The sequence below is a fragment of the Meleagris gallopavo genome, chromosome 1, assembly GCF_905368555.1.
Source record: "Meleagris gallopavo chromosome 1, MGAL_WU_HG_1.1, whole genome shotgun sequence".
Lineage (NCBI taxonomy): Eukaryota > Metazoa > Chordata > Aves > Galliformes > Phasianidae > Meleagris > Meleagris gallopavo.
The window spans coordinates 6,224,792-6,243,469 of record NC_139404.1 but is presented as its reverse complement, the minus strand read 5'-3'; the positions used below and the strand labels follow the sequence as shown (position 1 = coordinate 6,243,469).

Sequence of the window (18,678 nt, the reverse complement as noted above, 5' to 3'; positions counted from 1 at the left end):
AGACACCTGTATCAGATGTTGTGGTTATTAGTCACGGTCACTTAACTCTTCACTGCAGGCCACAGTGATGAGTGCGATATAAATGCTACAACCTGGCAGCTGCAGGGCTCTGTGTGTGTGCAAGGGCTTCATTTTAAAATGAATACAGGCTCACTCACCGCAGTGCTCATGAGCAGACTCTGTCCATATGGAGAAGCTCATTGATATTCAGCTTGTAGAGTTCTTCTGGTAGTCTGTTTGCCAAATATTACTGCAGTATCTCCACTGGATTGCAGATGTTTTCTACTGATGCTTGGAAGTAGCTTGAATGTGTGCTTGATGTTGAATTTGCAGCTGGTGCAATCAATTTACAGGAGTTAACTTGAAGTTTTGTATAGAATTTAATTGTGCCTTTAGTCTTAGAGCGTTGTGAGGACTCTAGGGGCTTTTAGTTGTAGAATCATAGAATATCCCAAGTTGGAAGGGACTCACAAAGATCATGAAGTCCAACTCCTTTTAAGGCACAAATGATATTCATGCATAAAGCTGAAACCAGTTGTCCTTGGGGAAATCAAGTTGCAGGTAGCAGTTGGGGTATCTGCTTCATTTCCCCTGATATGGTATTGATATGATTGATATATTGATCGTATTGATATGATATATATGGTTGGTATGTAAGCAGTAGGAGGAGAGAACCTGAGTGTGAATAGGTAAATGTCACCTTGTTTACTAATCTACCCTATGTGCTAGATGTTCCCCAAATGTTTTCACTGAAGAGGGTACTCTTTTCCATGCTATTTTTCATTTCTCTTTGGTCAATGGTATTTTCCAGAGATTAAGGCTACATTTCGGGCTTGTTTATAGAAATATATTTTAAGTTTAATAATTTGAGTTCACTGATTCATGTCATGATTAAAATAGAAGTATGGCTTCTGTTTTGTAAATCTAGGTTTGGGGTGGGAAACAGCAGCAGTTTGAAGGAAAGAATTACAGTACAGTTCACAGGTCTCAACTGGAATGTTGAGAGGTAGCCTTGATCCAAGACTTCATTTCTTTGTGAGAAAGGAAATACTCTACAAATAGGAGGACTTTGATAACAGGGAAGCCCTGTGATCTTTCACATATAAATATTTTCTATTTCATTTTAAACCATCATTAGCTCAGTGAAACAATTCTTTGCCATTTAGAAAGACCTTTTGAAAAAATGGGCTTTTCTTGGGTTGCAGACAGGGCTCCCCAGTGTGTGATGTGCACTTGATTGCAGGCATTGCACTGTGATAGTTAATATGCCAGTGCTGTTGCTCTGTGTCCTAATTTTTCTCCTTCAAGGAAAAAAAAAAAAAAAGACGACCAGCTCTTCTCTTTTTGTCCTGACAGCTGTGCATTGAAAAGGCTTCAGCATGTTTTGAAAAATTTGCTCATCTATGCTACAGCTGCATCAAGTCCCGGAGACACCGTCTCAGCACTCACTAAAAGGAGAACTTTACATTCACAGATGGTTGTGTGGAGCACAAAGACACATGGATCAATAAAAGTGTTTTTGCCACTTCTGTGCGATGAGTTAGTGCCATGGTTAGGGTTTAAAAAAGTGGAACAAACAGTAGTTCATAGCTTGTCGAATCTATATACAGAAATTCAAGCTACACAGATTCAAGTTTGCGTTGCTGTTTAGCTCACAGGCATTGGAATGACCTTCTAAACTGTGCAGTGATAATTGCCTACTTTACAGTATGTATAAAGCTTTGGAGAAGAATACTTGGAATGTTGGAACATGCATTCAAAATCATTGTCTGGTAACTAATAAGAACGTAAAGCCATTCTATAAATAGTTCAGATAGGCTCTGAAGGGAGAAATGAGCAAACACACTTAGGCAAATCAAAGGAAGACTGGTTGTGCTGGGATGTGCTGTGTGTTTAACAGTGGTAGCCTATAGGCCTGTCAGCAAGCAACACGGCCCTGTAGTAATGAGTGGGTCTGGAGGGGGGAAGGGAGTTGCTGAGGGCCTGACATCCCTGTGTGTTCTGGCAGTTTTTCCAGGCTACCTCAGACCTCATCCGTGTTCCTCAGGCGGAACATCAGGCAGAGTTAGGAGTGCATCTTGCAGATTAGTTTAATCTGGAAGAAATCCAGTTTGCATGCTCCCTTGTCGCTTCCCAGTGTGAGCTAAAGAGCAGTAGAGATGATCTGGAGGTTTGCTTCAGAAGCATGCTTCTGATCTCAGCTAAAATTCAATTTATAGAATTATGTGGAACATCTGTAGTCCTTTACCCTGGATTTATGATCTTGACACTGGGTAGAATACCATAATGATTTTTTTTGGAATTTAGAAGTTCTAATAGGGCTGATGTTTCAGGGGCAGAAAGGAGATCAAGAAATGGTGCATTAAAATATTGAAGACTGACATCCATGATTCATGTTTGCATATGCTCTGACTCTCAAGCGCTAAATTCACAGGAACGTTTGTATTTGGGGTTATGTGACTATTTGGGGTTATGTGACAAGGTTTTGGAAGTGGGTGGGGCTGCAGGAGTGAGAAGAGAGCAGGGGCTGCCCTATGTCTGGCACAGCTGATTTTGGTCAGCTCCAAAATGAGCCCACTGATGGCCAAAGCTGAGCCTGGCAGTAACACTTCATCCCTCTGAGATAATGTATTTAAGAAACGTGTGCAGAAAGCTGTGCAGCAGATGTGAGAGAGAAAGAGAGAGGACTGAGAAAATTTAAGAGGGACAGCCCTGCAGCCACCAAAGTCAGTGCAGGAGGAGGGTGGGAGGTGCTCCAGGCATGGAACAGATCTCTGCAGACCAAGAGAGGCCAGTGGTGGAGCAGACTGTCCTTCCGCAGCCCACAGACACTGCGTGGATCAGATCTCCATGTGCAGCCCATGGGGGAGCCCACTGTGCAGCCGTGGATGTGGCCTGAAGGAGCTGCAGCTCATGGATACCCCGGTAGGAGTAGGGCCTGGGCTGGAGCTGCAGCTGTGGAGAGGAGCCTGTGGTGTGGCAGGAGGGCTGGGGGAGCTGCTGCACAAGGGGACCTGTGCTGTGGTCCTGGCATGTGGGCCCTACCAGACCCTTGTTGAAGCAGTGCTTGAGGAGCTGCAGCCCATGGGAAGGAATTACAATGGAGTTGTGGAAGGGTGTGAAGAGGAAGGAGTGGTAGAGGAGAACTGCTATGGACTGACTGCAACCCCCCTCTCTGTCCCTGCTTGGGATGGTGTGAAGGCAGCAGAGGATTGAAGGCCAAGGGAGTGAAGTCGAGCTTGGAGGAAGGGCTTGGTGGCACGAGATGGCTTTCGTTTTATCTTAGTTCCTCATCATCCTATATTATTTTTAATAGGCAATAAATTAATCCTCCAACTCAAGCCTGTTTTGTATGTAATGATAATCGGTGAGTGAATTCCCTGCCCTTATCTCAGCCCAGGAGCCTTTTGTTCTCATTTTCTTCCCCTCCTGTTGAGGGGGAGTGTGAGAGCAGCTTCGTGGGTCTGGCACTGAGCTCAGGTTCCCCACCACAGCAACGCTGAACAAATGAACAAACTTGAACTTTGCAATTGTGTTCCTGTGAATTCTCTCCAGTCCCAATTCCCTTAAACTGCCAACAATGCTAGCTTGAATTAATTTAACAGTTCTATTTTTTTCTTGTTATGGATTACATTGCCTTCACATGATTTTGTTTACCAGAGCAATAACTTCCAGCAGAGCTTAAGAAACAGAGCATTGACAGAGCACTGTAAATGCAGGACAGGATGCCTGCATGATATCCTTCTAAATTTTACTCTCTGTTCTCTTCATGTGCTAGTATGTATAATCTCCTCATGTTTAAAAAAATGAACAGGCTTTTCCAAAAACTGTTTAACATTTCCAACTACCCATCTGTAGTAATTAGTTTTGAAGTAAGATTTGTTGGTCTGCCAGTTAATTGTAGATCTGGTACGTAGCAGAATTGTTGAACTCATATTGAAATCATCAGTGACATTAAGAAAAATTAAACAAATTATCTTGTGCATCCTATTTACAGAAATGCAATGAAAAACTCAGAAATAGTTGAATGGAAATATACTTGAACGTGCAGGGGTTTTGATGGTGGGGATGGCAGTCATGGGTAGAAGGAGGAAACAGCATTTATTTGACATATCTTCACCACTCCTCCTGCTTTAGAAGTGTAATTTAATAGTGATTTGATTTCGGTGTTGTGTTTGACTTAGCTGCCTTTTTGGGACGTTTCTGATTCCCTTTTAATTTAAAACAACTTTCCTGCAGCATTTTGCAAGAGCTTCTCCTCCTCAACCTCTTACTTGCTTGCCTTTTTTCTGTCATACAGCTTCTATCGTATATAGATTTATGATTAGCAGAAAAACATTTATTTCCAATTAATACCTTAAAAAACAAAACAAAAAAACCTAAAATCTTTTCAGTTTCAGATTTGAGAATTTATGTTAATCCAAAGATGTTACAGAATTGCTACTGTGAATGAAAAATGTGTCTGTTCTTCCATTAATTTGAGTTTTTTTTCACAATTAAAACAACTGCAGATGAGTCTGTTTTCAAAGATTCTTCTTCATTATGAGACGAGTCTGAAAATGACTTCATTTAAAATTCATTCTAAATCCTGAATCCTGGTGTGAAAAGCTCTCTGTTTGATATTTGTACACATGGCTGTTTTATCTAGGCCTGAACTTTGATTACTGATAGCTATGTGATGTGTATCAGTGATCTGCCTGGCACTGTAGCAGTAGTGGCATACCAGTTTTACTGAGTAGTTCCTTCTGAAGTCTAAGAATATGAAATTTGCCTTGTTTGCCCTGAAGTGGCCATGTAGCAGTTTTATCTAGCTGTCTGACCACTACAGTAGCTCTCTACTTGTAAGGTAAGTTAATCAGTTAACTTGAGATATGTAAAAGGTAGTTATTATGTTTTCAAATTGAAACAATGTAGTTTCACTGTGTATGTATCCCTTTCATTCTGATAAGTTTTTCACAGTTGCGGGCTTTGGAGAACAGCTGTGCTATTCTATCCTTTTATGGGACTTCCATCATTCAGAAGGTTCTCTGCACATAGACCCAATTTAGGCTAAATTCTGCAACAATCTCATGTGTCCCTGTTGTGTCTCTTTCTCAAGTTGTGCAGTTGTTTTTCCTCCACATTCACAAAAAGGAAATGTTCATGAGTCTTCCATCAGGTTTTTTGATTCCCCTCCCCTCCCCTCCCCTCCCCTCCCCTCCCCTCCCCTCCCCTCCCCTCCCCTCCCCTCCCCTCCCCTCCCCTCCCCTCCCCTCCCCTCCCCTCCCCTCCCCTCCCCTCCCCTCCCCTCCCCTCCCCTCCCCTCCCTTCCCTTCCCTTCCCTTCCCTTCCCTTCCCTTCCCCCTCCCTTCCCTTCCCCCTCCCTTCCCCCAGCACTCTTTGTGTATGCAGGGTGATGCAAAATGCTGCTGATCTAATGTACAGGTGTAAACGAGGAAAACATGTGCAAGGTAATAGGAAAATTGGTACTTGTATAAGATGGAAACACTTGCATAACAAGTTAGTGGAAACTTGGAACAGCTCCATAATTTGTATATTTAATTTAATTTGAGTGTTGCATACCTGTAGCTTCGTGCATTAAAATACCTATGATGCACACACAGCTGTAAAACCCCTTTGCTTTAAGTCCCATATCCCTTAGTGACGATGACCCTTGCATACCTTAACTTGGCAGCTAATTGTATTCAAGTGGTTTTGTACCTCTTAAACTACCATTCCCTAAGTAATGTGTCACACTTCCTTCTCCACCCCTTCCGTATCCTCTTTCCATATTGTTCACGTTTGTGCTCTTTGTTAGACATGACTTTTAAATTGTTGCTCTTCCTCTTTTCTGCTCTCAGAAGGTGTTATGTTACCAGAAAGCAGCTTTACTATGGCCAGTGGCTGTTTGCTGTGCACTGTGTCCATGTACAGCTTGTGGTGTTGGAGCTAAACCACAGAGCTCAGGCTGTACTTCCATCAGCCTCCAAACTCTGGCTGCTGTGGCTGTGCTGTACAGCTGACACTTGCCTTCACAGCTTCAGAAGAGATTTGGCCCATTCGGAACAGTAATAGCATTTCATTACACTCCCACTAAAGACTTCTGACTTGGTAAAAGCTGGTTAAGTGGTGACAAATTCACGTGTTCATTTTGCACGTCCTCCTAAGCTCCTCAAAGATGGATTCATTTATCCGAAAAATATCTAAAAATCACTTTATTTTTGAGTCTGTGATTCAATGAACCACCACCTCAGCTCACACCTGAGGAATGGCTGTTGGTGATGCTGCTGCAATGAAAGAACGTCCTCCAGGAGGTGCATCTGATTCATTTATTACAGAAACCTATTGACCAGATGAATGTTACCTTGGGATTAAACAACCTTTTGTACTTCAGGTAGAAAATATTTTTGGATGATTTTATTTTTGGTTCTCTGTTTTTATAGCAAAATAATGTGAACTGTTGGTCCCAGTTGTCATTTTTGAGATTTGATGTGCTCTTCCAAAACAGCTGGTGTTGGCAAATAGATTATGTGTGATTAACTTCATTGGTTATTTCTGTACCGGCGATGAAACTGAGATAGGGAAGGGGAAATAAATGGAACTAAATTTTGAGACTGAATGCAGTAGTTCCTGTACTTGTGGGTAGCACGCTCTGAAGTTGTTTGGTTTACTGTGGTTTCTATTAAAGTAAATTAAAATTAGAATTTCTCTCTTCTCCTTGCCAAAACTCAGGTGGGCTGTATTTTTTGTAACTTCCCTTAAGAACTTGCCATGATAATAAAAAATTTGCTGTTAAGTTTAACGATTTCAAAAAATGAAATGGGAGAAATATTTGGTAATTTTCACTCTCATTCTGACTTGTTTTTGTGGTGGCAAACGACAGCTGTACTTCTGCTAAACAGGGAACAACTGATGAAAGGCTGCTGGATTCTCATCAGTTTGAAGCCACTGTGGTGATAACTCTTACGTGTCTAAAATGCTGTAACTAAAGCACGGTTAATGTTCAACATCTTTGTTTCCTATTGCATAGCTAGAGCTTCTGGGAATATCAGTACAAAGATGATGCCTGGGCTTACTGTATCACTTTGACTGTCTTTAGAGTAACATTAGAAATAGGAAGTTTGGATTCTTAAGTGTACTTAAAAATTGCCTTTAGTGGTGAAGTATAAAGGGAACTAAAATCTGTAACCAAAATCTCTTAAAAGACTCTACTTCCTCTCCCAAGTTATTCTGGATTTAATTTTACTAATGAAATTTGCAGACTTGAATTTGTTAAACTTCCATGCAAAGTTGATGAGTTTCTTGATGTAGTGTAAAGGGTCATGGAAGTGTTTGTGTGTGAGCTGTCAGTGGGCTGCTTGTGTCTGCCCTTCTTCGGGAAGTCTGCTGTTACCCAGGGCAGGGATGCTTGTTTGCCAGATGCTGCTCCATTGGCATGATGGGTTTGACTTTTGCAATAGGTTTTGATTCTGTAAGGTATAAAAATTTTGCAGATGCTGAGAGAAATCAGTTTGGAGTGAAGAGGGCTATTAAGCAGGGCTGAAATCTGCAAAAGTCTTTGTTCTGATGTTCTCAAAGAGTGAATCCTTGCAGTTTAGGAGAGGCGTCGCTTAAGGATTGCATCAGTACTGGAATTGCATTAAGTAGGCATTCTTCTCTGAACTAAATTCAAAAATCCTTTTTATCCTCTCTGCTGAGTCTATGAGAAATGGTCAGATCTTGTTTTATTTTTATAAGCAGAGCACAGTGGTGAGAAGCTAATCTTCATTAGTAGGTTTACTGCATCATTGACTCTTTGTTACATTGATTCTTTGTTTAATGCTTGTGCAGAAGGCCTGGGCTACAATTAATCTTATGTTGTAACGTAGATTTAAGGTCTTTGCAGCATGTTTGTAGCTCTTTGTCTCGAATTAATACTGAAATATAAGTATTGATTTTTGAGAGAAGTAGCAATGAAAGCTTGCTGGTATGTTTGTGATATTTAGGTAATAGGTATTAGGATATTTAAGTGATATTTAGGCACTACACTGTTTGTAACCTCCTTATAAACCAGCAAGAAGAAATTACTAATGATATACCTGTCATTGTACTGATTACTGAAGTCATTGTTTCTCTTGCCAGAAAGAGACTGGGGGAAAACAACACTGCTTTGCCACACTGTCCTAAGGTACATGGATGGATTACATCTAAAGACTAATCAGTATGGCAAGCAAAAAGTCAAAACTGAATTGAAGTAAAGGTGATGGATAGAACATAGCTGGGAGGTTTATCCTACTGGTACTGTATTTGGTGGATAAAAGACTACAAGGTTGATGAGTATGAATCTTCTTTTTTCTTTCCCTTCTGTGCTGATTTAACCAAACAGGACTGCTTTTACATTGGTAAATATTTTAGCTGACTAAACTAAATGGATATTAACAGATTAGTACTCCTTTCTAGTAAATATCAATATAATCTCATTTAAATTCGGTAGAGATGCATCTCAGGCTTTATTGCAGCTGCTCCGCTGTGTTTTCCCTGAGCTGGAGGCTGGAAATACAGGGTTGCCTTCAAGCCAATGTTCTGGTCTTGACTGGGAAGTTTGTTTTGTTGTGCTGTGCTGTGTTTACCAGTCCTCAAGAAGTGAAACTAGAAACAACAGCAACTCGCTGCCTGTCGCTGACTTCCTATTCACATAGCAGAAATGAAGAAACTGATAGTGTTCTCTTCCCCAATTACTGCTGCTGCTGCTGAACAAACTGGTTTACCCTTCGTTTGACTGCCTTTCATAAGAAGACTACTTTATAAACATAAGAAACCATGGATGCAGTGCTGCATGGCAATGAAGATAATTTCAAACGTTCAAAGGGAATTTTAGTCTTTTTCCTCTCTACCAAAGTGCAATTTATTTTTTAATAAAGTTCATGACAGATATTGTAAGAAGCTGATCACTTGAACTTTTCAAAGTAGGTTTGTGTTGTTTAGACACAACTGATGAAAGCAGGCAGGTATCAAGATTTGCCTGATGTCTTTGTGTGGACTTGCTCCAACGTACCTTTGAGTCACTGTGAGTAGATTTAGAGTCAGAGAAGCTTGTTTGTGCCATTCAGACTTTTCATAGGATTTATTGAGAGGATCCTCTTTGTAGTTAGAGTATTACCACAGTTAATGTGTTTACCTGTTCAAAGATGAACAGTCCATAGGAGACTGAAGTTCAGGTGTGGCCAGAGGCTGAAGGCTGGGTTTTGTCTGCTGTTGGGGAGCAAATGATTACAGGACACCCTGCAATGTCTGCTCCTATAGAAGGGAGAAAAAATCTAGGAGTTGGTAAGTAAATCTGAGACACGATGAGAACACTTAGCTTTCATTTACTGTGTGAATGCATCCCTTGCTGTATCACACAGGGGCCCAACAAGGCTATAAGCAGCCTGTTGAGCAGAACAAGAGCTGGGTCACAGCTTGTGGTCACGTAGCACAGCAGGAGGAGCTTCTTCCTCTTCCCCACCGTGCTACTGGTGTCCTGCTCCTGCCAGCAATGTCTTTTGAAGCTGCTGGGAGCTCTGTAGCCTTATTCAATGATAGCAGAATAACAACCATTGCAGGAACAGCCATCCTTATCTTCCTGTTTTCATCTCTGGAATTATCTGTGTAATCAGATGATGAGTTGAAGGTGTGCATATGTCAGAATATTCCAGGATTGTCTGTGCAGAGGAACAAAACTTCATATTTTAGTGAGTAAAATGGTACAAATATAGATGACTTTTGTAAGTGGACATAGTGAAGAAGCACAGTTTCCACGAAAACAGAGCCCGTTTTTAAAATTTCTTCCAGTGTATGTCTGAATGTTGTTTTAGTGGCACTGGAAACAGATATCACATCATTAATAATGAATTTTAAAATAGCATTATTGTTTGCTCCATTAATTCTGACTGATACGGAGATAAAAATGATTAATTGAAAGACTTAATTAGTGCAGCGTAGCATCAGAGTACTTAAATATAAGTCTGCTAAAGTGATAAGCATAACTCTTCATAGGAAATGTTCTTGCTTGTGTCAGAATCTAAAATATTACAACCATTTTTCTGTTTAAATTGATGCTGCATATCTTAGTGCTGTTAAAACATTCACAGTGTGCTGTGAATTAAGATGTACAATGCAGGAAATTGGAAATGGATGCAGAAAGATAGTTTTCCTTTTGTATTTAGTAGCCTGTCAGAGTTAAAAGAAGTAACAGCAGCATGCAGGATGGGTATTGTAGTTTTCAGAACCCTGGGGGACTGTAGACATCATATATGAGGGCTGCTCCAAAAGTAATGCCTCTTGTTTTATGATGTTGACCCACGATGTTGGAGGTGGATGTTGGTAGTGTGGCAGTAGAGGCTGAGCCTTCCCACCTATATTCTGTTACATGTTGCTGTGTGACAGATGGCAGCAGAAGGGCAGCCTGACAAAATGGCATCTGACATGGAAGTGCATATGGAGCAAAGGTGTGGAATTGAGTTCCTCCATGTGGAAAAAGATGGCACTCATTGACATTTGCTGAATGTTTATGGATGTGAGCACAGTGAGGCGGTGGGTGGTGCATTTCTGCAGTGGTGATAACGACAGTGGGTCACCTCTGCTGGTACAGATTTTTACAAGCATGGCATGCAGGCTCTTTCATTGCTGCTGAAAGTGCATAGCTAATGGTGGTGGCTGTGTTGAGAACAAGTGGTTTGTAGCTGAGAATTTGCTCTCTCAAATAGTGTTATTGTACTCTTTGTATCTGTTATAGTTTCCATGGAAATAAATAGGAGGCATTACGTTTGGAGTGACAAGTTCTTTTGTATTATGGTATGAGGGATTCAGAACAGTGTGTAGAGGATGACTTACATTAGGTTACAGTTAAAATTCCTGAAATATTTCTGCTTTCCTGTCTGTTGATACTGCTGCCATGGCCACACATTTGATTTTACCATCTAATACAGCAGCTGACTTGCAGAATATTATTTTAAGACATAATTATAAAGACTGGGACCAGTGCTGGAGAAGGTCTTGAATTTGAAGGAGAATGTGGGACTCACACATGCAGACTGTAACTGAAACATAGCATAGCAGTGTCAGCTGTAGCCAGAGTTCCAGAAGATGTAATCTTTTGCTGTCAGTCTGTAAAATGACTTCCATGTAGTAGCAATCCTCCTGTGCTTTTCTGTGAAGACTTACCATATCCTTTTAGTTTCTTTATTGCCAGTATTCATGTGTTACAGAAACAAGGCTTACTCTGTCTTGTTGAGCAGTGAGAATGCAAATCCTCTTTGATCATCACTTGAGCAGATGTTTATAGGGCCGACACTAAGTGAGACTTGTGTTTACACCTCCTTAAAGAAGAAATGTGTGAGTGACCATTTCATAATGGTCAGAATGCTGCTCTTTCATGAGAGTGAGAAGAGAAAAACAGTAATAAACTCTTGAAAAAGCCAGACACCATCTAAGGAAGGAGAAGGAGGATGACAAAAGATGACTTAAGCTGAGACAGAAGACATTGGTTGTTGCACAAGTCAAACCAGTCATGAGATATTAGCAAGCCTGAAATTATACCCAGCCCAAGCCTTTGAGATTATGTTTATTAAAAGCTGCCATAAAATATTGTGCTCTTTTATTTCCACCCTTTCAAGAAAGGAGCATTGTTCAAAATTGGCCGTACTCTCTTAATTGTAGCTTGTCAGAAATTAGCGATGATGGTTTCTTTTGGCTCTGCAACTGATTGTGTTAACCCTCATCAGATTAATTATCTCAAGGCTCATGACTGCACACACAACACTTGGTGAAGTGGAATTACTGCAGAGCACTGCCAGTTCGTGTCGCTCTGCTTTGTCGCATTCCGAGGACGTGCTGTGAAGGTGACATCACACTCAGACTGCAGCTTCCAGCTCGGGTGGCCTTGGGCACAGCTGATGAAGATGATTTAATTTTAAGATGTACTTATTTAAGCAAAGCATGTAGAAGTAATTGTGAATTAAATCTAAGTAGATGGCCCAAATATGTTTTATTATATACTTATTTAATTTTCTTGCCATTTTATTTGAATTTTGTTCTTACGGTGCTCATATTAACTAGTAAGCTTTAATAAGGTCATATGATTAAAAACATAGTCCTAGCAATATTACAGAGGTTGATTAATGTTTGTAGAGTTCTTGTAAGTCTCTTAGTCAATTACTGATTGCTGATAGTAAGAATGATTGTTTTAAATTCTTTGCAGTATATGTAAGACTCCTTAATTCTAATTTCATGTTTTGACACGAGCTTTCTCCATGGAACGTTACTTAACGGGGCTGCCTTGGTTTCCTTGCTCTTACTTCGAGTCCTTTGAGGATGGTTTTGAAATTGCTTTGAGATAGCTTTTTAGTAGCAGCTAATTCTACTAATCTCCAAAGTGACCATTTTCCATTGGTGACTGTACAGCATCTCACAGGGGATCCTGCAGAACTGCAAGTGTTCTGCTGTAACGAAGCATGATTTTTCATTAAGATGAGAGTTCAATTATATTTCTTCAGGCAAGTTCAGTCCCTACTTTCCTATCTTCCACCTGTTACTCCTCATGCAATACAACTGCAACAACAAGTTCTACTCTGAAGAAATGCTGACTTTTAAAAGCCGGAGGGGAAGGAGTGTATGTTTTTTGCAGTTGGATTTTTTGTGTGTGTGCCAAGTATGGTTGTGTGTATTGATTTTCCTAATAGCTTTACTTTATCTTTAGATAAGCTTCCTAGTCAAAATCTTCCCCTTCCTCTCTATGTCTTTACTTCAAAGTATGCAGAAAAATGCACATACTAAACATGAAAAGAAGTTAAAGATGCAAGAAAAATATTGGAATAATATGGCTCTTATCCGATTGCTACCCGAAGGTAGTGTGGTAGAAGGACACCAGTGCTGTTAAAAACAGGTGCTTCAGGTATTTACTTGGAGAATTAACCTGGGATCAGTGGGTTGTTTTGTCTTCCTCACTAATGTGCTCACATCTGGAAATAAGTCTTTGGTTTTATGGAACCAGGTCAGTAGTTCTGTGGTGAGAAAAATGGAAGACGGTTTTTGTATAGTAAGCTTACTATTGTCTGTAATAATGCCAGCAGTAAGAATGTCACGTTTAGGAGCAATATCTTAGAGACTGATATTGTATGGGCTTAGTCTAAACTCACACTGTGTCAGCAGACTAAATTATTGACACTTGGGTTTGGATAGGATCTGTAATTAGTAACTGGTGATAAAAGATAGAGGAGCTGTTGCTCATTTCCAGGCGCTCAGTGAGGCAACATAAGGAAGAAGGTTAATACAATTGAAGGAATTATTATTTTTAAAAAATTCTCTGGGGAAAGAAAGAAAAAAAAAAAAAAAAAAAAAAGAGAGGAGAGTAGTTCTATGTACTTGATCAGATCTTTGGTTCCTGGCATTTTAATGCTTTCCAGGGTGCAAGGAAATCATAGTCACAAGTTGAGGTTGGCAAGGACCTCTGGGTCCATCTGGCCCAAGCACTGCTCAGGCAGGGACACCCACAGCTGGGTGTCCAGGACCGTGTCAAGGAAGCTCTTGAAGATCTCCAAAGAGGAGACTCTAGAGCCTCTCTGGGCAACCTGTGCCAATGCTCTGGCACCTAGAAGCACAGAAATACTTCCTGATGTTACAAGGAACCTCTTGTGTTCCACTTTGTGTCCATTGCCTCTTGTCCTGGCACTGGTCGCTACTGGAAGGAGCCTGGCTCCATCATGTTTGCAGCCTTCCTTCAGGTATCTTACATACATTGATAAGTTTCCCTCGAGCCTTCTCTACGCTAAGGAGTCCCAGTAATTGTCAGATTTGCAGCAATCTGAAGACCTTTCAAGCCAGATTTGGCACAGTGTGTGCTTCTAAGAAGGTTAAGAAGTTAAATAGATAGTTGTGGGCTGGTTCTTGGCTGAACCATTGCATAGCAGGTAGCATTTTGCTTGAGAAGAACCCTTGTGTGAGGCCTAAAAACTCTGCAGGAGAACAGCTTGGTATGTGTGCCCTTGCATATTTGATATGGAGGTTTGTTTTTCAAGTGTTGGGAGTGCTGACTGCTGTCCAGAAAGCAGGTAAATTCTAGCAATATTCAATCTTAGATTTGTACTGTTTTGATCCAGGAATCTGGAATGTTAGGATTTAGGATCTTAACATCCTAAGTATTTCAAGTCCCCAAGTTATCCTTAACAATAAAGCAGGTCTAAATATTAATAATAAAAAAGTATTTTCCATTCTGTAACCAAGAAACACTAAACAGTTACAGAAATATAAACTGTATTTTTACAAGGTTTTATTTCGTGGTATCTTAAGTACTAAGCCAGAAGCAGACACTTAAAGCCCCATTTCTAGTAAGTTCTTGAAATGAGATGCTTTTCATGCAGTTCTTGGCAAATACCAGTAAGAATTCTTACTCCAGACCATAACAGTGATGTGTTACAGGAGCAGTGTCCTGTGAGGCTGTTTGTTCAAATCCTTTTGTTTATTATTAGCTGGGCTGTAGGCTGCAATGGATACCACTGCTATGTTGCCTACATGACACTTCTTGCTAACAAATGGCATCTTTGTTTGAGTATCTGCAGTTCGTGTAGCTGTAGAGGGGCCATGCCTTGAAAAAGAGTGAGCCAATGCCAAATAGCTCGGTTACATGGAGCAATTGCTCCAAGCGGAGGAGGAGAACTTTTCCCTTTTACTTTCGAATGCAATGGTTTGGAATATGATCTAGAAATAAACAGGTTTATTTCATGAGGACTAAAAGTGAGTTTTACAAGGACTGGGCAGAAAACCTCAATCTACAGAATGGTAAAAGATCATTTTATTTTATGTATTAGTACTGTGTACTAATTTCCTTCTCTTTAATTTCTGTATTTGAGTTTTAAATACCCAGTATGATTAAGTTATATGGTTATGCTTAATGGTGGAAGAAATATAACTCGCTTAATTACTGGTGGTATTTTCTTCCTGAGAAACTATTACTATGTAAAAGGCATAGCATTTTCTAACTATTCAACTCTTTTTTCACTTCCTAAAAATAACACGCATGAGAAGAGAAATAAAGTATAATAAATGTTTATTTTGTTTCCTGTAAAGTTAGAATATCTGATATCTGTGTGTAGATATTTACCACGTTTTTCTTCTTTTTAAATGTTGTCTACTCACAACAAAATACTATTAAGTGTACGTCATGGGTCATGGCTTTTCCTTTATTGTTTGTGAGAAAGGACTCGAAGGAAAATAAACAGCATTGGTATGAAAGGGACTTTCTGATATGAGCACAGACTTAAAACAAAAACTTCTCCTTGTTGCTCTGTTATGTGCCTTGAATGTTGTAGATGCACAGCAGCTGTTGGTAGTGCCTGCAGACAGGAATTTGTGCCACTGCAGCTCTTTGTGCAGTGGAATGTGCAGTGTGCAAACAAGCAAGAATTTGGGTGAAGCAATGGAAAACAGATGATTGTGTTCCAAGTCTTTGGGGGTTTCAGATTGCTCTGCAGTCGAGGAGGCAATGGGGGTGGGTCAGATAACAAAGCAGGGAGAAATCTCCTTTTCAGAATAAGGGATAAGGTTGCACAGGGCAATAGCAATATACTAACCCTCATCCCCACAGCAAGAGGCTTTACTTAAGTTTGTGGTATATCTATAACTTATGCTGCTGATGCATAAGCTCTGTAACACACCTTGTTACCTCTTCACTCCTTTGCGATGTGTGAAGCTCTCTGTGGTACTCACGTTGTGCTGCCCTGATGAAGAAGCTGGGCTCAGTAGTTTTTACCTTTCCTTCTATCTAACTGTGCATCTTTAGACTAAGGGAGAAGTCTAACCAGTGAGGTAGAGCCACACAAACTTCATTCACAGTAAGTCTGGCTCAGTGGCTTGTAGATGGTTCCACACAGAGCCACCCGTGTCTGAGAGCACTGTCCAAATGCTTCTTGAAGTTCCTCAGTCCTCCTACTGTCCCAGAGAGAGAGCTCAGCGCTGCCCTCTGCTCCCTGTGAGGAGCTGCAGCCGCCACCAGGCCTCCCCTCAGCTCCTCTGCTCTGGGCTGAGTAAACCCGGGGAGCTCAGCTCTAAGGTTCTGCATTGTCTGTAGTTGGATACATCTGGCAACTAACGTTTCTCCCTGTGGAACAAAAGGGAACGTGTAGCATGAAGGTGAGAGTAAGCCAGGATTATTTCTCAGTTGTTTAATAGCTGTCAAAATGTGACTTTGTTAGTATCTGCTTTGTTGTTGTTGTTGTAAATTTGTCCTTGAGAAAATGTTATCTTAGTGAAGAGTTTCATTTTTACATCCATTTGTAGGGTATGTAATTATTTTCCTCTAAGTAATGTTTGTTTTGAATTTGATGTAGAGTTTTGCTATTAAGTCACTATGAGACTCGCTCAGTTCCAATTAGTCTTGCATTCGTTTGGGAGCAGGATATTATGGTTTTTACCTTGCATTTTACATCTTATTATTAGTTCATTTTCCTGTAAGTTTACTATACTTGACTTTCTTCCTTAGGATTGGAAGAATGTAGAATTCAGGAAAAGTAAACACTTCTGCATGGGATACTTAGAATTGTAGCTGATAAATAGAACAGGCTGTTTCTAGTTAATTTGTAATAAAGTACAAATGTGTATGAAGCCTGGTTATTGCCAACTTAAGAGTTTATTTTAATTCAATGTGATATTTTTCAGTTCTTGTACCAGCAGACTGAGCGGAACAAGGGTTTTGAAGTTTTGAAGAACCTCTGAAAGCGTGGGGTTTTATTTTCAATGTGACTGTGATGCACACCACATAATAGTGAATAGCAGGCTAACATCCGTAATTCATCTGTAAATTTGTTGCTTCTAGCCATCTCCAGATGACTAATTTCCTTTATCAGAAAATAAATACTAAAGACAAATTAGGACGGTGTCCTTGCAGTAGGTAGGGCTAGCTTGTTTTTCTGCCTTTGCCACTTACATTTTTTACATACCATTACATCTTTCTGCTCCCAAAGAGATTGTTGTTTTCGATTCTTGAACAATTGCTGAGGTAAGGAGATGTTCTTATTAGAGTGACAAAGGAGAAAAACTTGTACATAGTGCTGGTTGTTTTCTCACCGTATGGGGCTGATGACAGTGCACAGATGTCTAATTTATCAGACCTGATCCTTTAGGAGTTTAAAATCAGTGAATGGCAAAATGAGACCAAATCTTACCCCAAACTCAAGTATCCTTTAATTTCAGCTGTTTACTGGTCATCCCAGCAGTGCTGAAAAGTCAAATTGCCTGATTTCCAAGGGTAAAGAAGACAAAGGGTAAAATCCTGGCTGTTAGATTGGTCCTTTTTAAGATTGTCACAGGCTGGAATTTTCTGTTAAAACTTCTGCCTTTAACGATGCTTCAAGTGCTTTGTGTGCTGCTTTTCCAAATGTATAAACTTGTAATATTTGCAAAATGCAGGAAACAGATCAGTGTGACAGAGTATTGAGGAGAAAATACTCTGATGGGGAAAGCTACATGTATCAGGCCAGCTGTCCAGAGTGCTTTGTTCTGGCCTTTCTTTCTCTCATTTACCTCTTTTGCATGCTAAATGCGTGACATTGCTGCTAGCATTACACTCACTGTACCCTGTTATGCTGACCAGTTGTATTAGGAAATTGCATGCTCTGCTTATTGTGCTGTCATTGGCAGTTTCTATCAGCAGTGATTATACTGTGTTTTCGGTTGCTGACATTTCCTCAGTTTTTAGTCAAAATCATATTCTTCATATATCTATATCAAAATCTATATTCTTTGCTATATCATGTGCTGTTGATCAGCTATAATGCTAATTTTAACTAGGGAAGGTAATCAAACTAGTTTCACCACTTTAACTGCTTTCATTGAAGTAAGGCTTTAAGGTCCCTTCCAACCTGAGCCGTTCCAAGATTCTGTGTATTTTTCTGCCAAGGAGGATATTTTGTGCAGAATTTGTTCCCATGTTTAGCTTTTACTTAATCAGGAATCATTCTGTAATTTCTAACTTGAAGATATTTAAATAATTCTTGCAAGAAAAAAATATGGTGTTTATTTCTTGAAATATAACCTCTTGTCCCTGTTTCAAGCTGTTCTCGGAGTTCTGAGTGGATTAATGTAATGTTAGAGTATGTCCGAGCAGCTAAAAGATTAAGATGTTTCTGGCAGAAAGTGAAGGGGATTACTTTAAAGGCAATGAATATGATAATTTCCACACTAAATGTAATTGAATTGTCATGAGGCACTGAACATGTCAAACATCGATGTGTGTTACTTGTGAGGAGAACAGGAAGGTAAGCCACAGAGATATGTTCAGCATAAATCTGGACCCTGCTTCTGGCGCAAATACAGTTTTGCATTATTTTAATCATATATTTCATCTTGGTTTCAACTTCTGTTGTTTAATCCGTTTGTGTTGTGCGAGAGCTCTGCGTCTCCTTTTGAGTATGTTTTTGAATGCAAGCAATAATCATTTGGTTGCATTCTGTTAGTGAAAAAATGCCATGGCCCTAGCTACTTATTTTGCTACTCTCTTACTCAGATCTTATCTCTCTTTTACTGGGAAAAGAGTGATAGAAGTATTTCCCCATTTCTCAAGGCCAAGCAGTAATCATACTTTAAGCAAATAGGCTTTCCCCAAATCTGTCCATAAAACCATGACAAGAAGTAAGGATTAGGACAGCTCAACTTTGGAATTCTCTCAGTGAGTATAAATTTACTTTTAAA

At 40.0% G+C, this 18,678-nt stretch overlaps 1 protein-coding gene across 6 annotated transcripts in view; it reads left to right on the top strand.

Moving 5' to 3' along the window:
* The window catches only part of USP6NL (USP6 N-terminal like), a 113,475-nt gene that overhangs the window by 37,062 nt on the left and 57,735 nt on the right, over window positions 1-18,678 (top strand). The window contains exon 1 of one of the 6 annotated variants that reach the window (XM_085215756.1): window positions 14,622-14,772. The exons of 4 other annotated variants lie outside the window; for them this stretch is intronic. In XM_085215756.1, coding sequence (XP_085071882.1) covers window positions 14,715-14,772 — 58 coding nt within the window. In that variant the 5' untranslated portion in view covers window positions 14,622-14,714. Of the gene's footprint in view, window positions 1-14,621; window positions 14,773-18,678 lie in introns of those variants that run through there. One more of the 6 variants, XM_010719291.4, reaches the window with a different exon arrangement.